The sequence below is a fragment of the Cryptomeria japonica genome, chromosome 10 (assembly GCF_030272615.1).
Source record: "Cryptomeria japonica chromosome 10, Sugi_1.0, whole genome shotgun sequence".
NCBI lineage: Eukaryota > Viridiplantae > Streptophyta > Pinopsida > Cupressales > Cupressaceae > Cryptomeria > Cryptomeria japonica.
This window is the reverse complement of record NC_081414.1, coordinates 73,529,691-73,547,983: the sequence shown is the minus strand read 5'-3', so window position 1 is coordinate 73,547,983 and position 18,293 is coordinate 73,529,691. Positions and strand designations below refer to the sequence as shown.

At 36.6% G+C, this 18,293-nt stretch overlaps 1 protein-coding gene across 1 annotated transcript; it reads right to left on the bottom strand.

Moving 5' to 3' along the window:
* Positions 1–6,837: 6,837 nt before the first annotated feature.
* LOC131033239 (trihelix transcription factor ENAP1) lies at positions 6,838–8,637 on the bottom strand. The gene has a single exon (XM_057964409.2). It carries the CDS (start codon positions 8,191–8,193, stop codon positions 7,168–7,170), a length of 1,026 nt encoding a protein of 341 aa, XP_057820392.2. The 5' UTR covers positions 8,194–8,637; the 3' UTR covers positions 6,838–7,167.
* Positions 8,638–18,293: the final 9,656 nt, after the last annotated feature.

Sequence of the window (18,293 nt, the reverse complement as noted above, 5' to 3'; positions counted from 1 at the left end):
ACAAATGAAAAATATAACCAGTCAAAAGAATGATTTATTGTTAATATAAATTGTTCAAGGTAAACATTCAAGGCAATTAGAAAAATGATACCAATAAAAATCACCAATTAGACGTGCTACAAAAAATACTGCCTTTGGATTTTTACCTAGATTTCTTCCATTGTGAAATAAAACAACTCGAAATGAGTTATAAATCATAATCACACTTAGTCCAAATTAAGATAAATGAATATAGGACCACATACGTCAGAAGGATCCACTTAAATAGGTAATGATATTTAAGATAGCAAATGACTTTACGAGATGACCTTAAAATGCAAGAAAAGACACCTCAAGTTACATAAAAGACTGAAAAAGTCATTCTATACAGAGAAAAGAATAAAACGACCTGAACAAAGAACAACCATGTCTGAATCCTGATAATCCATCTCAGTCACGTTAATTTTATGGCTTATCAGATTGAAAATCAAAGAGAACAAGCAAAACGCAAGCTCCTATGATTTTTAAAAGCAACACAGCACTCTAATCATCCTTAGTCATAGAACCTATCCTTGCAGTAGTAATAGCAATGTTTTAGGGATCTAATAACATGACACTTTCTTAAGTTCAAGCTATTGACTTAGACATCACATTTTCCCACATGTGAATCTGATTTCACATTAATACCTTCCCATCTTTCTATGTTGATCGAAAGTTGATCAAAACCTCAATAATCAATCTCATATGGCACAAATGTGACAAATCCAAATAATTATAATAATATGTATATTGCTTTTAATATTTCTATTTGTGGACAGTAAATACTATATGTTTATCTTTTATAATGTTTTTGTATGGACAAACCCAACCGATTTATTTAACACATTGAACTAATGGACATTCAGATTTTCATTCCCCATTGAAAAGAAGGGTTGAGCAGCCGTAAATTTTACTAAGCTTTTAATAAGTTAAGAATTTGCTTTTTTCCCTACATGTTATTTTAATTTTTTTAATTTTTACAATTGCAACGGGCTTAAAAGTGCTTTTTCTTTTTCTAACAATTTCACTAGGCTTACAGAAGCACTTCTTTTGTTTATATTGCTGTTCATTTGAAATGGACAAGATGGGTTACCTTATTTCTGAAAAACAGTTAACTAAACACTAAAAAGGTAGTTTAGAAAATATTGACAGGATGAAAAGAGTAGAAAGAGGTGGAAAAGAGAGGATGAGAAAGAGAATTTCAATCATCAAATTTGAACTTGCAGCCATTAGCAACACCATATTCACCAGTTATGTGCATTCAATCTTCACTCTTCATTAATTGTTTTAGGTTTTTAACAGGTCACATGCTTGTAAATTTTTTTCTTTTCAAAGCCATTTGGAATTTGTTTTTACTTTTGTAATTTTTTGATTGATTCTCCCCCATTCAAGGAGTAGGGGCTAATTCTTCACTTCTTCACGGAAACAATGCAAAATGGCAAAACCCCTCCTGGGGGCTGCATGAAACTGAATTTCACCAGGACCAGAAAAGGAAATCCAGGTCCATCTAGCATTGGCAGCATCATCCAAGATTCTAATGGGTCCTTAGTTACAGCAACTTCAGCAAACTGATGGAACAGACTAATAATGAGGCAAAGACCCAAACTCTGCTCCTGGGTCTTTAGGTCTATAAGGAATATGGTTCGAATTCCATTCAACTCGAAGGAGATAATATGATCCTTGTCAGTGCCATCGGGAAATGAGGAACACCAAACTGAAAAATCAATAACATATCGCAAAGACCCAATCTCTAGCTTTGTTTTCCATTCAGTCCTAAAGGCTGGGTGAAACAGAATTTCAATGTGGCTAGAAGAGGAAATACAAATCCATCTAGTGCAAACAACATCATCCATGATTCTAATGGATCATTGATCACAGAAACTTTGAAAAAACTGATGGCACAGAATGATATTGAGGCAAGGACTCAAGCTCTGCTCCTAGGTCTTTAGGTCTGTAAAGAAAAAGGTTTGAATTGCTTTCAAATCGAACATGATTCTATGACCCTCATCAGTGCCATCAAGGAAAGAGAAACCCCAAACACAAAAATAAATAACATATTACAAAAGGGTGGCCAATTCTAGATTCTCTAGCTTCATTTTCCATTCAGCATGTATATAGAAGCTAATACAGAAGCAAATGCCCTTGCCAATGATGCAATAGATTGGAAGACTGCACTCACAATTAGTGGCATCATCAAGGAATGGAAGACTGTTGGTGTCAAATTCAAATCTCCCACCCACAACCCCTCCTCAACAAAAATTTTAATAATTCAAGGTTAACTGATGTCTTGTAGCAGCAATAATTCGTCCCCCATAAATTTAATCATTGAGAAGCGTGGCAGCCAAATAAGATGCACAGGAATCTTGTCTCAATTGAGAGTTGTACATGTCAACTTCTTTTCACTATCACCCAAAAAAAGTGGATTTTCTTGATGGCAATAAATGAAGGATTGGGCTCTCACCACCACACTCGCTGATTTATCTTCTTAAGGAGGCAAACATTTTTTTCAGGTCTAGTCACCAAGCAACAACTAGACATGGTGATGAGGTCAAAGACTAGTTTTAATTTGTTTGTTGTTCAATGGATGCAGGGATATGATTTCCTTTGCGTATACCACCAGTATCATGTAAATACTGACACTGCTCCATGTTCATTGCAGTTTGCTAAATGCAAGCAAAGACAAGGAAAGTATAAGAAAGGTTGACAAAGTCTATTCAAGAAAATCTAAGCAAGTGGTTAAAGCAACAACTTGGAATATACAATGTCATGCCAAGGTTTCTTGCCACAAAATGGTCAAATAGGAAATAGTGTGATAATGGATAATTCAACATCCTTCCTACAAGTTTGCAATGAAAAGACAGAAGATTTGCAACACAATAAAGTGGACCAAGTCATTATTTTCCTTAAAGGTTTTGCAAATATTGAGTCTATAAATGTTGCAAATTAGGGTTTTATGATAGATAATTACTTTGTTGAATTAGATATCTGGTTTGGGTTCAAGGTTGTAGCCAGTTTTCTTAGGCTGGGGTCCCATGGAGGGGGCTTCCTAAAAAAAATAGAGCTGGAGCTGCTGAGATTTTTTAGGAAAAGTTTTAAGTTGCTGGTCTCATGAATTTTGTAGTGTAGTTTAGCTTAAAAATTTAAGCTCCGAAATTTAAGAAAGCTGGTGGTCTCATGAATATAATATCTTTGTTTTCTATACTATGTGCATAATTAAAACAAATAAAAATAATTCATTTCCCTCCAAAACTATTTATTAATAGAAATTAAACTTAGATGTTTGACAAGTGGCAGATAGCATCCCTAAGCTGGTGGGCCAATTTCTAGCCCCACCCCTTTTTCACCCGCTCAAATTTGCAGGCCTAAAAAGTAGGGGCTCCTATATTGGGGGAAAAGATTCTAAATAATCCCCCAGCGCAAAAAAAAGTTATAGATGGGACCACCTCTTCCTTAAAAATAGAGCTTAAGCCCCCCTCATGGGACCCCTGCCTTGGTTCTCTTCACATGTTGTCAAACATAATGAGTAAAACAGCTACATGTTAACGTTTTTTCATGCCTTGAGCCCTAGGTACTATTAAAACAAAGGCACTTTATAGTCAACTTTTGTTGTTCCTTTCCCACATTATGGTGGATGAACATAAAGACATTATTTCATCCCTTTTTGATCAATAGAAAGCGAGTGGTCCCATGACCATGACCATAGTTCACTCAAAAAAACAATCTTGAGTCAAGATTGTTTAATGTCAACACATTGTGATTGATGACTAAACCAATCCAATTTATTCAACACATCATGATCAATAATTGAACCAAACTAATTTACTCAACAAACTAACCAATGGACAAATCAAATTTTAGTTAGTTATTGGTTTAACATGTCAAAAATCCATTTTTCATTATTAGGCTTTATGAGGGAAAAACTGTTTTTCTGCCCTAAATATGTTTTTCTATTTCGGGCACTTTTTGTGGACTGGAAAAAGCTTTTCCTTTTTGCGCTTGCACCAGCAAGCTTAAAAAAATGGTTTATATTAGTGATTTATTTTTCAAATTTTGTTGTGTTGAAACGAGATCTAAGTGACTGTTGAGACATGGACCAGCTAGGACTCGAACCTAGGACCTTCCATACGCTGCTGGAGTGCTCTACCACTGAGCTACTGGCCCCTCTTGGACCAGTCCATCGTTGGTCTGGGTGTGGCTTATTTCCAACACCAACAGTGACCACGATGACAAATATAACAAATTGAAAGAAAATGATTATGGAAGGCAGGGAGGGGAAGGAAAAGAGACTAACTCAAATTAAAAATTCAATAGGAACTGCTTTTAATTTTGATTGCCCAACCAAGTTCGTCATATTTGTCAAGAGTCTTCAATAAGACAATTCCCTTGCAGCAATTTGCAACAACTATTAAACAGGAAAACAAAAAAATTAGAGGAGAATTGGCATTATAGGTACAACAATTACTCTCTTGAGTGTAAGGGTAACATTACTAGAGATAATGCATACCTTCTACATTTCTAGTATATGGACTTGGTTTTTGAGTAAACTCATACTAGAAGTACATGAGATTCTTGAATTGCCCCTTTTTGGAAGAATTCTAGGCATGTTTCTAAGACTTCTACATTTCCAACTTTTGAGGTAAACGCAATGAAATTTAAACAAAAAATTAAGGTCAAAAGCTCAATGTGTTCACTCACAAATCCTCTTTTGCCAGTCATATTTCATTTCACGATGCTCACACTCCTTACTCTAAAGATTCTAAGGAGACTCATTTTAGTTGAGTTCATCTTGGAGGAAATATAGGTCACATGGGTATTGTCTAGGTGCAGCATCCTCATGGGTGGCTAGATAGGCAATGAATACCATCCACTCATTAATGTGATAATCAAATGTAATTACAGCATATGTCCACAAAATAATTAATTGTTTGAGAAAGCACATGGATGCAAAGCTCTAATTTTAGACCATAAGAGAAGGTCAATGCTTCCAATCTAGAGCAAGTAAGTAGTTATTGATGCAACATATGTGTGCAAGGCAACAAAGAGATAGTTGAGACTCTTACAAGCCAATTCACTTAAGGCATCAAAAAATGGAGTGGATCAAACCAGCCATAGCAAATGCATGGAAGGGTTGGATGTTCATTTGCAACAAAGAAACATAATTGGCTCTATTTCAAACCTTTTCGAGGAAATAACTCCTCACACTAATTGAAACAATTGATCATGAACAAGAGTAGGGGAGAATGCAACACAAATTTGGTAAAAAGAGTGAAATAAGTGATGGCGAGTGATTTCTTTTAGTAAAATGTGAGAAACATCACATCCATTATAATAGCCCGTGTTTTCACATTTGTCAAAGATGGGGGACTCTAATAGTCACAACCTTGGAGAGATCTACAAGTTCATGGATAACATGCTTGGAAAAATGAAAAGTGTTCTTCATCAAAGACGCCACCTTGAAGCTCTAGCACATTAAAACCACCATTTCACAAAATTGGGGGGAGCTAAATGCTCCATTACACACATATTCTTGTACAATAAATCCCATGTGGAGTACTAGAAGAGACCTAGAAGGGCTTCATGCACAGTTTTGATTGGTTTTTCCTTTGTGTGCGTGTATATATTGGATCTAGTTTTCCTTCCTTTGTCCCAAGTTTTCCTTCCTTTGTCCCAACCCCAAGGCTGTTTTGGTTAAACCTTTTGTAGTTCACCCTCTTAATATTTAAAGTATAGAAAAATCGCATACAATTAAAAACTCCCTCCCTCATCCTAGTAATAAATAAACTTGTTTGAACAGCTGCATGAAGATGGACATAAGTAAACTGTTTCCTGAGGATATTAAATTTGAACTCATACAAATTTTGACAATGCAGTTTGATTATGCAGATGCAGTTCTTGATGCTACTCTTGTCATTTTTAGAGCTATGCTGCAGTCTCATGCCTTGCAATAAAGAAAATAATCTGCATCTTTCCAATTCAGAATGTAGATTGAAGTGAGGATCCTCACATATATTTGGAAATATATGGGAAAATATATGGGGTACTTTTGACATGTTTAAAGTAAATTGAACCATTAAACCATCAAAGACATACAGGAATTGGGGAGCTTGTTACTCAAAATCCCCGTGGACTTGAACATTAATCAAAATGATAAGGAAACCCTCTCTTGCCCATAGAATCCATAAACAGAGAGCATCAAGTAAAACCGTACAAGCAAAGTGAAATTTCAAGTAACACAGTCAAATGGTTAAAGCAAATGGGCTTTCAAATGTACATCAAGGCTTAAAAGGGGGAGTTTTCCTAAAAAAATAAAAACCAACAGTAGCACCAAGTTATCTACAAGTGTGGACCACCTTCCGTGATACAGAATCGGAATAAAGCTGAAGAAGGTAATCCTATCAAGAAGGACTGAGACTACTGATAGCAATGGTTAACTCTCAAAAGAAGAAAGAATATTGACACTGCGGAAAGCATTAAATTGTTTCTCCTTTCACTGCTTTTAACTCAAACATGCGTGAGCATCTTTTGGAATCCGTTTCTCCCATACAAGATCGATCAACCTACTATGTAGTTTGTTTTCATCAGTTTACTTTTTAATGGAATCGAATATTTTTACACCAAAGAGACTAAAAAGCAACATTGATTACATATTCATTGAAATCTAAAAATAGTTGAGTTCCAATTTCAATAAAGCAGCAGAGCTGTACTTCATAAATAGTTCGGTCAAAATCACCAATAATAACATAACGGAACAAGAAGATCTCGGATTAACTGGCTCAGAATTCCCAATTCCACTTGCAAGTTGAATTCAAATGCAAAATGTTGGCTCATCCAGGACAAAAATATATATTTAGATAAGATTTTAAAAACATCCAAACTCGTACCTCTGTCAATATATCCTCGCCTACAGAAACATAAATAAAATTCTCATCTGTGTACATTTATTTTACAAAACAAAAGGTAGTGAGCCGCTGCCCGAATATTTCAAACCCTAAGCCAAAAGCAAAAAACTAAAAGCAGGAGCTAAAAATGTCTTATTTTGTAAAGAGAGTGAAAGTGTCGAAGCGGCATACTATTAATCGCCAGGAATCGAACTCGCGATCGGCAGCCACCACACACAATTTCGAAGTGAAAAGAAAAGAGCACCAAACCTTACAAGTCTGGCGACTGCAATTTCTTGAACTTCTTCTTGGAGGACGAAGAAAGGGCCTTGGAGATGACGTCCGCAATAAGCTGCTGCGACTCAAGGATCATCTCAGTCCGTTTGATCTCCATCTCCATCCTCAGCCGCTCGTTGTCGCGCTGCATCTCCATCTTCATCTGTTCAATCCGCATGAAACCCTCGCCCAGGGATCGAACCACCGACGCCAGCTCCGAAAGCGGTTGGTGATGATACTGCTGGTTCGGCAGTTGACCGTGACCAGACTCTGGATCCTCCGGCGGCTTCCGTCTCTTGACGCTAAATCTCGGCGACGGCGACGCCCTGCCGCAATCAGTCTCCCCGTTTCTCAAGCACAAAAACGCAGCGGCATCGTCATCAGAAGGCAAACCATGGTACATGGCCTTGTGATGAAACGAAGCCCCCCGCGGCGGGTAATTATGATTAATGCTAGTATGATGGTGGTGATTGTCATTGGTATCAGAATCGTGTTCTACTGTCCCCGTCAGCGGGCGGCCATTGGTGAGAGCCGCGTTAGGGTTTGCAGTAGCATTATTCTCCGCCCGGAGCGCCGGAGGGCCGTTCTCCAAGAGATCCATCCGCTCAAAGAAAACCCATTTCGAAGACGACCAAGTGGAAGGAGAGCTCTGCTGCTGTTGCTTCTCCGTCCTGTATCTTTTCCTCAACTTCTCGATCTTGTGCCGACATTGCACGGACGATTTCGAGGGCTCCATGCCCCCGCATCGCAAAAAAACCTGATGCGCCACCTCCTCCCAGTGTCTTGCCTTAAGCTGCCCCCGCTTCAGGGCATACCATTTCTCCTGATACGCATCGATCAGATGATTCGTTTCCAATTCCGTCCAAGGCCCCGGCGGTTTTCTGTGAATGACCAGGTGGTGGCCGCCCGGTGGCGCCGCTACAGCGCCGCCCCCGGTAACACCACCACCACCGCCCCCCTCGTCCTGCTGCCCTGCGGATGAAGACGATGCTGCAGCGGCCATTGTTGCATTGATTCTCATTCACACATTCTCATCTGTTTTTCCTTATATTGAGAATGGGTTTCTGGTGGGGAGAGGTGTGGATGGTTTGACCGGATATAAGGGCATGAAAGGGGGAGATTGGACTCGACTGCAGATGCCGCGGCGGTAGGAGAGGCGTGGAGTGGAGTGCTTTGCAGAAAAACGCCGCCCTCCACGGCTTTTTGAGGATATCTTTTGGAAAACGCGATAAAAAATGTTTAATCTATCCACCTCCTCTCCTCTCCTGTCCTCTCCTGTGAGGAAGTGGAAGTGGAGTGGGCCAGTGAACACGGCGGTATTAGCCACCCACGCCTCCAACCGCGCTCCAACACAGAAACAAAAGCTAATACGGTACCTATTTATTGTCGTTTTGCGTGACGGACCCAAAAAATACTCTTTAATAACTTGGCATCGGGAAGCATGACACGCTTCACGTCTTTGACTTCGGCACCTACTTCAAATCGACCGTCTTCTTCTTTTATCTCCCTTTTTTCAAACTAGCATATCTATCTTACCTATATGAAAATGTGGAGATCTAATCTATATATAATATGTTACGAATTATTCTTAAAAGCAATTTATACATCTTGGCCTACCCTGTAGATTAGATATGCAATTTATACATCTTGGCCTACCCTGTAGATTAGATATGCAATTTATACATCTTGGAGACTATTCTTAAGACAAATTATTATAGAAATGCCAAAATCTATTATGTATGTTCTTATATCCTATTTCATGTAAATATAATGTGGAGATTAACTAGTATATATATCTTACATCTAATCTATATAATATAATATGTTAGGAAATATTGAGACTTATTATTATATAGGTTACATTCTTAAAAGTAATTTATATATTTAAATATATTATATGTCTGGAATAGGATATATCTTGGCATATCATATAGATTAGATATAAGATGTATATGCTTCTAATATATTAAGGAGATTATTCTTAAGACAAATTATTATACAAATGCCAAAATCTGCTATCTATGTTCTCATATCCTCGTTCATGTAAATGTAATGTGGAGGTTAACTAGCATATCTATCTTACATCTAATCAATATAATATAATATGTTAGGAAATATTGACTTATTATTATATAAGTTACACTCTTGGAAGTATTTTATATATTTAAATATATAATATGTCTGGAATAGGATATATCTTGGTGTATCATATAGATTAGACATAAGATGTATATGCTTCTAATAAATTAAGGAGATTATCTTAAGACAAATTATTATACAAATGCCAAAATCTACTAATAATGTTCTCATATCCTCATTCATGTAAATGTAACGTGGAGATTAACTAGCATGTCTATCTTACATCTAATCTATATAATATAATATGTTAGGAAATATTGAGACTTTTATTATATAAGTTACACTCTTAGAAGTATTTTATATATTTAAATACATAATATGTCTGGAATAGGATATATCTTGGTGTATCATATAGATTAGATATAAGATGTATATGCTTCTAATAAATTAAGGAGATTATTCTTAAGATAAATTATTATACAAATGCCAAAATCTACTAATAATGTTCTCATATCCTCGTTCATGTAAATGTAATGTGGAGATTAACTAGCATATCTATCTTACATCTAATCTAATATGTCTGGAATAGGATATATCTTGGTGTATCATATAGATTAGATATAAGATGTATATGCTTGTAATAAATTATGGAGATTAATTCTTAAGACAATTGTATTGGCATCAAAACTGCAAAAATATTCTAAAAATGCTAAAATCTGCTATGTGTGCTCTCATATCCTCGCTCATATAAATGTTGCTTTGGTTTTATATCATATTGTACAACTTGTTGAAAATAGTCATGTTGTAGATATTCTAATCCATGGATAATTTATATATTTAGATATCTTATACGTCTCTAATAGGACATGTTATTTTCTCTCTCTTTTTAAACTAGCATATCTATCTTAAATGTAATGTGGAGATTAACCAACATATTTGTCTTACATCTAATCTATATATAATTGTGATTCTAAAAATATGGTTCAATGAAAGTAAGCGTACACATAGATGAGACAACATAATGAAATTACAAAGCAAATAGAAAGCTAAACAAATGCAAACCAAATACTTCTTTGAGATGTCCCATCTTCCTCCATTCTTGAGGACCTTGAAGGTTGAAGAATTGTTGGCTCTCAGCGGAGCAATGACCTCCAAAATGGCAACTCAAGAGTTGAGTAGCTACCTCATAATCAGGTAAATGATATGAAATACATGATTGTATGCATGATTAATCTAAAATACTAATTATGCTAGATGATTGAGATAAAATTACCTATAGTAATGATGCTAAAACTATGAATGCAAGGGGGTCCTTATTGCTCCAAAATGAGGGGTATTTATAGGAATTCCAAGGCCAAAGCTGAGGTGGTAGGAATCAACGATCTAGATTTGATCTGAAGATATCAAGGGTCAAGATTTAGGAAGTTGGAGAAGAGGTTGGAGGAAGGGACACTTATCATCTCTATGGTGACAAGTGTCAAGGAACCTTGCTCGTAAGAGGGCAAGTGTCCAAGGGAGGAAACATGTGGCAAAAGTGTCATGTGTCTCAAGGGGAGAATATCCAACCCATAAGAGGTTAGGATGTGCAAGAGGATAGGGTTAGTTAGACCCTAGGATTAGATAAAATGGGTTAGGCTAGGGGGTGGTTAGGCTAGGTGGTTAGAAGTTAGGAGCCATGTGCTCAATTTGAATTTAGAAATTCAAATAATTAGGAAAATGGATAATTAATCTCAACAAATCATGATTTGATTTATTTTAACTAATTATGAGATTAGAAGAATGAATTTAAATGGAGGGAGGATTGATTAATCAAAAGGGGATATGAAATAAATTATATAAATAAATCATGTAGATTTATTTACTAGTAGATGAATAGAGAAATTAATCAATTTTCTTGTGAAGTCAATTAAATGGGAAGGGGGATTAAATAAATAATTGGGTATTTAATTAATTATCTTCTGACCATTTTTAAGTGTATACATTTTACCCCTCTTTGAAGCGATGTGTGACGACGCGTTGATTCAAAGAAAACTCGATTGATGATGTTGTTGATATTGGTCTCGATAGGACGTGAATTTGGTCTTGATTTTTATGCGGATTCGGTTCGATATGATACTGATTTGATTTGAGATGATAAATCTCGATATGATGCGGATTTGATGCGGTTTCGATTTTGAGATGATAAATCTCGATATGATGCCCCATACACTGATTTACAGATTATGATGTGAGGATGCCCCCTCAGGAGATGAATCGGATAATTTTTCAATGTTTTTGAATTTTTTGCGATTTTTTTAATTTTTTTGATATTTTTGAAATTTTTACGATTTTTAGATTTTTAATGATTTTCTGATTTTTTAGATATTTTTAGAGTTGATTCGATTCATTTCCCGATAAAAAAATTTAAAAACGTTGCCCTGCCAAACTGATTAGTTGATTAAATGATTGAAAATAAGTGGAATAAAAATCCCACTTAAATCCCCCACTTTGAATTTAAAAAGGTGAATTTTATTTTACCACTCTTCATTTGTACAGTTGAGTTGTGTGAAAATTTTGCTCTGGAAGAGGAAAATGGCAATCCCCTACCACCAGCACAGATTCGAGCGAGTCTGGTGACATGAGCGTCCCGCAACCTACAGTCCATCGGTATGTACTCCGAGAAAACCTAGCTTTGTCAACTTTTAGTTTGAATTTTGAAAAAAAATAGCTAGTTTTAGAAAAAAATATTTTTCTCTATTTTTGCCACGTGCGTTTTGAAAAAAAATAAAATTTTGGACTAGGTTTTTCGTGTTTCAAAATGGGTTTCCAGCAGATTTTTTAAATTTTTCGCATTAGAAATTTTTTTTCAAAATTTTCGCACTTTTTAAAAAAAATATTTAATTTTTTGTATTTTTTGGGGAACGGTGGTGGCGCCCCAATGGCGCTGTGGCAAATGCCACTACACATCACGGAAAGAACTGCAAGCGCCACAATGGGATTCGCAGCGGGCACTGCGAGAGTCGTCGTCGCTGCCGCCTTGCTAGTCGATTTTTTTTTAATTTTTTTTTTCAACTAGGAGATTTGGCACCCACTTGACTAGAAGATGTGTTGGCGAAATCTCTGGTGGAAGTTGTTGTGGGCTCAATTACATTGAGGTATAAGGCTATAGCGTGGTCATTAGGAAAGGTATCAATTTCAGTATGTCTTTCATTATCCCAGTCAATAAGTTCAGGATGTATTAAAGGTAAGGGATCCTTAGGTTGAGATGTTTCAAAGGCATTAAGGGTTATGATAGAAATGTTAAAGTCCTCAATACGTATTTCAATGTCTAGGATGATACTCTCGTCAGAATGACCTCTCGCAAGTAGTTCTTGATCGTCCTCGATTAAATCCAAGTCAGTTGGATGTGATTCTAATTTAAGTGATCTAGTTCTTAACGTTTGTCTTGCATACGCATGAACTACATCGACACCCACATCTTCTTTGTAGTAGGTTTCTTCAGCAGATTGTTCAGAATGATAGGAATCACATTCCCATTCATTGGAATCCATCTCATTGGCAGCTTGCAATTTGCAGATTTGTTCATATAGCTTTTGGTTTGTTTCTTTTGTTTTCTTCGCTATCTCTTTTCATCTCTAATATTCAGCTTCCTCTAGGTTGATATGTAGTTATGTTAGTCTTGTTATTAATTCTCCTTGCTTTATACCAGCTTCTTGTCTTTTTTGATTAGAAATTGACTATGCTTGGGAAGTGCCTTTATTTTATCTTTCTTGTTGATTAGAAGCTCTCTCTATTAGTGATCTTATGTTTTCTTGTTCTTGTTGTTTGGCAAATGCTTCTTCTCTTTCGATTGCAAGTTGCTCTTGTCTTTTGTCATGTGCATCTTTTTGCTGCCTAGAAGATGTCTCTTCTTGTGGAGTAACTTGTCCATACCCTAAGCCTGATTTGTCTGTAGCCTATCGAGTATGAGGTTGTATGGGTTTTGAGATACCTTCTTTTCTTTTTCCTACAGGACCTATTATAGTGTATCCCATTTTCTGAAAAATGTTAAATCATTTTCCATATTTTTCTGTGGGTATTATGATATTATTGTTTTTTTGTTGAACTTCTTCATCCTTATATAGCCATTGTAGCACATCTTTGTCCTCTGTTTCCTTAGATAATATCCTAGCACTAACAAATTCTCCATCAAATATTGGAAGAGGTTTTACAACTGGTTGTTGTTTTGAGTTTGATGGTTTACCATAAGATTTAGGAGAAAGTGGTAATTGTGATAGTGAATATTCTATGTTCCCTTAATCTCTCGGCTATATTTTCTTTTCAATACTTGACAAAATTGAGGAAAATGAATTTTTCTTGGATTGTGTGCTTGAAGATGATGCCTCTCTATTATGCGGAACAATGACCTCTTGTGCCAGTTTCAAATTACTACAATATTGGAATGGTTTTGAGTTGTTGAAATTGTGATTTCCTGCCCATTGTATGAAAATTTCAGGCACTGGTGATAAGTTGAGGGAATAGCTTGTATGTCATGAATCCATGGTCTTCCCAAAAGTATGTTGTATGATAAATCCAGGTCCAGAACGTGGCATGTTGTATCTTTCTGCAAGGGTCCTACTGTAATGGGTAATACCACAATCACTTTGGATGAACGTTCTTCTTTATCATATGCTTTGATTGTGATCTTTTTACGGGGATCAACTGCATCTTCAGAATAACCTAAAGCATGAACAAGACTTAATGAGCAAATATTCAAGCCAGCTCCTCCATCTATTAGGACATGTTTAACGCGTGTTTTATGAATAAGGACTTCAATATGCAATGGAGCATTATAGGAATGTTGCAAAGACATGTCATCTTCTTCTGTGAATGATAAGCAATGAGGCATTGTGAGGCGTCCCACCATAGTTTGGAATTGATCTACATCAAGATCTTTGGATATTGTCATATCTACTTGTAAAGCGGAAAATCGCGATCGAACCCTAGTTGTTCTCCCCTCTTCCAACTCCGAGGAGAGAGAAGGGAGGTTCGCTAGGATTCGATGGTTTTCACTTAGGGGAGAGACTTTACATTCAAAAGAGGGGTTGAAACCCACAAGATCCAATCCCACGCAATGCAGGATTGGATGCTAAATGTGTTTCAAGGGTTAAGACAGCAAGGCTACCCTCTTTCGTAAAGAATGTTGATAGGAGAATTAAGCTAAGCATGCATAGAAAGTGATAAAGATTCGCTTATAAACTGAGATAGGAATACAGTATGAAGCTGCGGACCTGGAATTAGCAGTAAAATGTCGATACGGCGCTGTCCTGCAAATTTGAGCAAAAGTTGTCAGGACGATGGCGCCCGGCGCCACGGTCCTCCGAAAAATCCGCGAAACGAAGGGGGATCTGTTCGTCTCTGCACAAGGATTCCAGATCTTCAATTTCAGCCGCGTACCTGCAACCTACACACAGAAAAGCGAAGACGATTGGGGGGTTAGGGATTAGGGGTTTGCCTTTAGGTCAAACCCCGGTTTTGGAATTAACCAAGAAATGAGCAAGTGCTGTAAATGTAAATGACTGTAAAATAAGTACTAATACCTTGTTCTAAGGATGTTTGTATCCTTATGTGCGAAGGTTTAGATGTTGTATGTTGTATGTTGTATGTAACATGTAGTATATGATCTCCTCTTCAATGGTTGAATCCTTGTCTTGAATGCAACACTTAGCCTTGAATGGAGACTTGAAATGATCAATTGCTTGAAGGAATGCTTGAATGCTTGAGTATAATTTCCACGCCTTTTTTATCATGTCGAATGAAAGAGGAAAATGTAGTTTATATACTTGTCATTTAGGGCTGATAGACTGATTTTCCCGACCTTAGGCCGACCAAGAAAGTTAATTTCCAAATTGCAAACAAAAAGACCCGAGACCCCTTAGGAGACCGGGCCCAAAATAGGACCCAGGGACCAAGGCGCTGGGCGCTCTGGTCCCACCTCCCGGGACAGCAGGGTGCAAGGAGGTTTAGGCCAAGGTGCTTGAAAAATGCAGTTTTCAGTGTCGTGAGCAAGTTTCGGGGTCTCCATTCAGGTTTCATGTTGCGTCGCCATCGTGAAGACCGAAATGCAGTCGAAATTGCAAGTGTCGCAATTTTAGGACGCTACACTACTAGCGCTCTTTCTAAAAAAAATTGTGTGGGTGAAAGTTTTAAAAGTTCTAAAATTGATATTTGCGCGGGATTTTTCTATAGTTGATCTACTAGACTATATTGTTTTAAAGTAGACGACGTGTTAGTTGGAGGACCCGACAAAGTAACTTTGGCTTTGCTTCTTGTGATAACGTGAGCAGGTTCTTGGTGTTGTTTTTCTTTTACCACAATCACATTGACCACATTATCATAAGTATGAGCATAGTTCACTTTTGCTTTACCCTTGCCATGTTGTGTTACTGATGATTCACCCTTCTCATAGTTAGGAAGTGGAGTTTTGAAAGTTGTGTGTGATTCATTTATCTTATGTCCATCCACAGTTATTATGCCATTGTCAATCAAATCTTGGATGACATGTTTTAACTGCTGACAATCATTTGTTTGGTGTCCTTTGTTTCGATGGAAATCACAATAATGGTTTTCGTTCCACCAAGCAGGTTTAACCTTGGGTTCAATTTTTTTGCTTTTGGCAATGTAATCAACTTATTTGCAAGAAGTGTCTTTAGTGTTGACCCAAGTGGATCACCAATGTTGGTAAATTTCCTGCGAAAGAAATTATTAAAAGATGATTTGGGTTTATTGTTATCTTGTTGAATCGTTGTTGTGTGAGTTGATAAATTGAAAACTGGTTGCTTTGGTTTCACATTATTATTATCCACTATCTCATCATTGATGATGTTTCAATTTATGTTCCAAAACTTAGGCTTATCATTGTTGTTATTAGTAGTAGTGTTATTGGGAGGAGGATTAACTCCTTTGTATATCTTCAACTCTCCTTTCTTTATCATAGCTTCCTCCATCCTGATTCCATTATCAATCATCTTTTCAAAACTTGGATGATATTGCAACCAATCGTATCCACCTTTGTAGAAACGTCATGAAAGGTTCTCCACTCTTTTGCTTGGTGTGACACAAGTCTAGTATTGTGATCTCATGTTGTATGTTGTACGCATATTGTGAAACAAACTTGTCCACCAATTCTGCAAATGATCTAATTCCAGGTGGAAGTTTCGAGAACCATTCCATAGCTTGTCCACTTAAGCTCTTTGGAAATAACCTCATTAAGTATGTGTCCTCATGTGTGAATTCCATGCTCATCATGCAAAATTCTCTTATATGATCTTTAGGATCAGTTCTTCCATTATATTTGTCATATCTTGGAGTTCCATAATTTGAAGGAAAAGGTATCATTTTGAGACTTCTATCAAATGGATAAGGATAGATTTCTTGAAGTGAATACTTCTTAGTAGTTCCTCTTTGTATATCTTGACTTTGCGTTTGAAGAGTTTGTATATGCTGCGTGAGAGCTAAGAGAGGATCATTGACACGATTTCTCCTTGTATCATCATGAGTTCTTGTGTGATCATGATCTCTTCTTGTATCATCATGATTTATTCTTGTGTCGTCATTAGTTCTTCGTGTGTCCTCACGAGTTCTTGCATCATCAGGAATTCTTCTGTCATCCTTTTTGTGATTGAAAATTTCTTTCATTTTGTTCATTGTCATTGTAAGTGTCACTTGATCCTCCCCTTTGTCTTAAATTGTTCACGTCAATATCTTGGGAAAGTTTAGCACCAGATTTTGCTAACATTAAGAAGTATTTTTCTTTTTCGCCCTCCAATATTTTCTCCATGAATTTATCAAATTTAGGATCTTGTTGGATTTATCTGATGTGTTGATCAGCTATCTCTTCTTGTATTTCATTTCCTTGTGATCTTCTACCATTTCAAGTGTTTTTGTTTATGTTTCTTTGATCTTTCATCTCTCGGCCCTGGTTAAAATGAGCATACACGTGTTCTGAATGTTTTGCGAGGTTTCAATTTTCTATAATGTGTCTCAATAAGTGGTCAACTGTTGAGGTAAATATGATAGAATGATAAGACACGAAATGGTCATTCAAGTATTTGCGAGTTTACAAGTTTTTTGATCTTAGTTTGGAGTGCAAATTTTGTGATTTTTGATATGACTAAGTTCGATAGGAATGATATATCCTATGATAGAGAACGAGGTTAATTTGATCAAGCATTGTAGTTTCATGATAAAGGATGATAGATCCTGATGAGAAACTATGTTTGAATGATTAGTTTATCAAAGAAAATGTGATCATGCACTTTGAGATGTTAGATCTTGAACTTGTTGGAGATGAATACTTGAGAACCTTAGTGTGTCTAGCTTTGAATCTGTTTAACTTGACTGAGTGACTCGAGAAGATGACCTAATCTCTATGTTTGACTGTCTAAGAAATAGGTTATTTTTGTTTTCTGATTTTTTTGTAGTTTACCAGAAATGTTGACAAAATGACCAGAAATGCTGCTATACTGACTAGAAACGCTACTATACTGACTAGAAACGCTGACAAAATGACCAGAAACACTGCTATACTAACTAGAAACGCTGACAAACAAACCAGAAACGCTAAGGGACAAACCAAAAACGCTGAGGAACAAACCAAAAACACTATTTTGCAATTCAGTGACTCAAAAGTTCAAAACCGTGATATTTAGACTGAACAAATTGGGTGTTTGAACTTAGAAGATTGTTATTTTGACCCCACTTTTTTATTTTCAGACTCAGATGACTGATGTTTAGACCTAGCAAGTGCAAACTGGGAGATCTAGTGTTGAAACATGAGCATTTTGACATTCAACCCAAAAGAGTTGTTGTTTAGACCAAGAGAATTGAAGTTTAGACCAAGAGAACTATTGTTTGGACCATGAGAGCCACTGTTTGGACCGAGAGAGCTAATGTTTAGACCAAGAACTCTGATGTTTAAACTAAGAGCGTTGTTGTTTATACCAAGAGAGTTGTTGTTTATACCAAGTACTCTGTTGTTTAAACTAAGAGAGTTATTGTTTAGACCAAGAAAGTTGTTGTTTA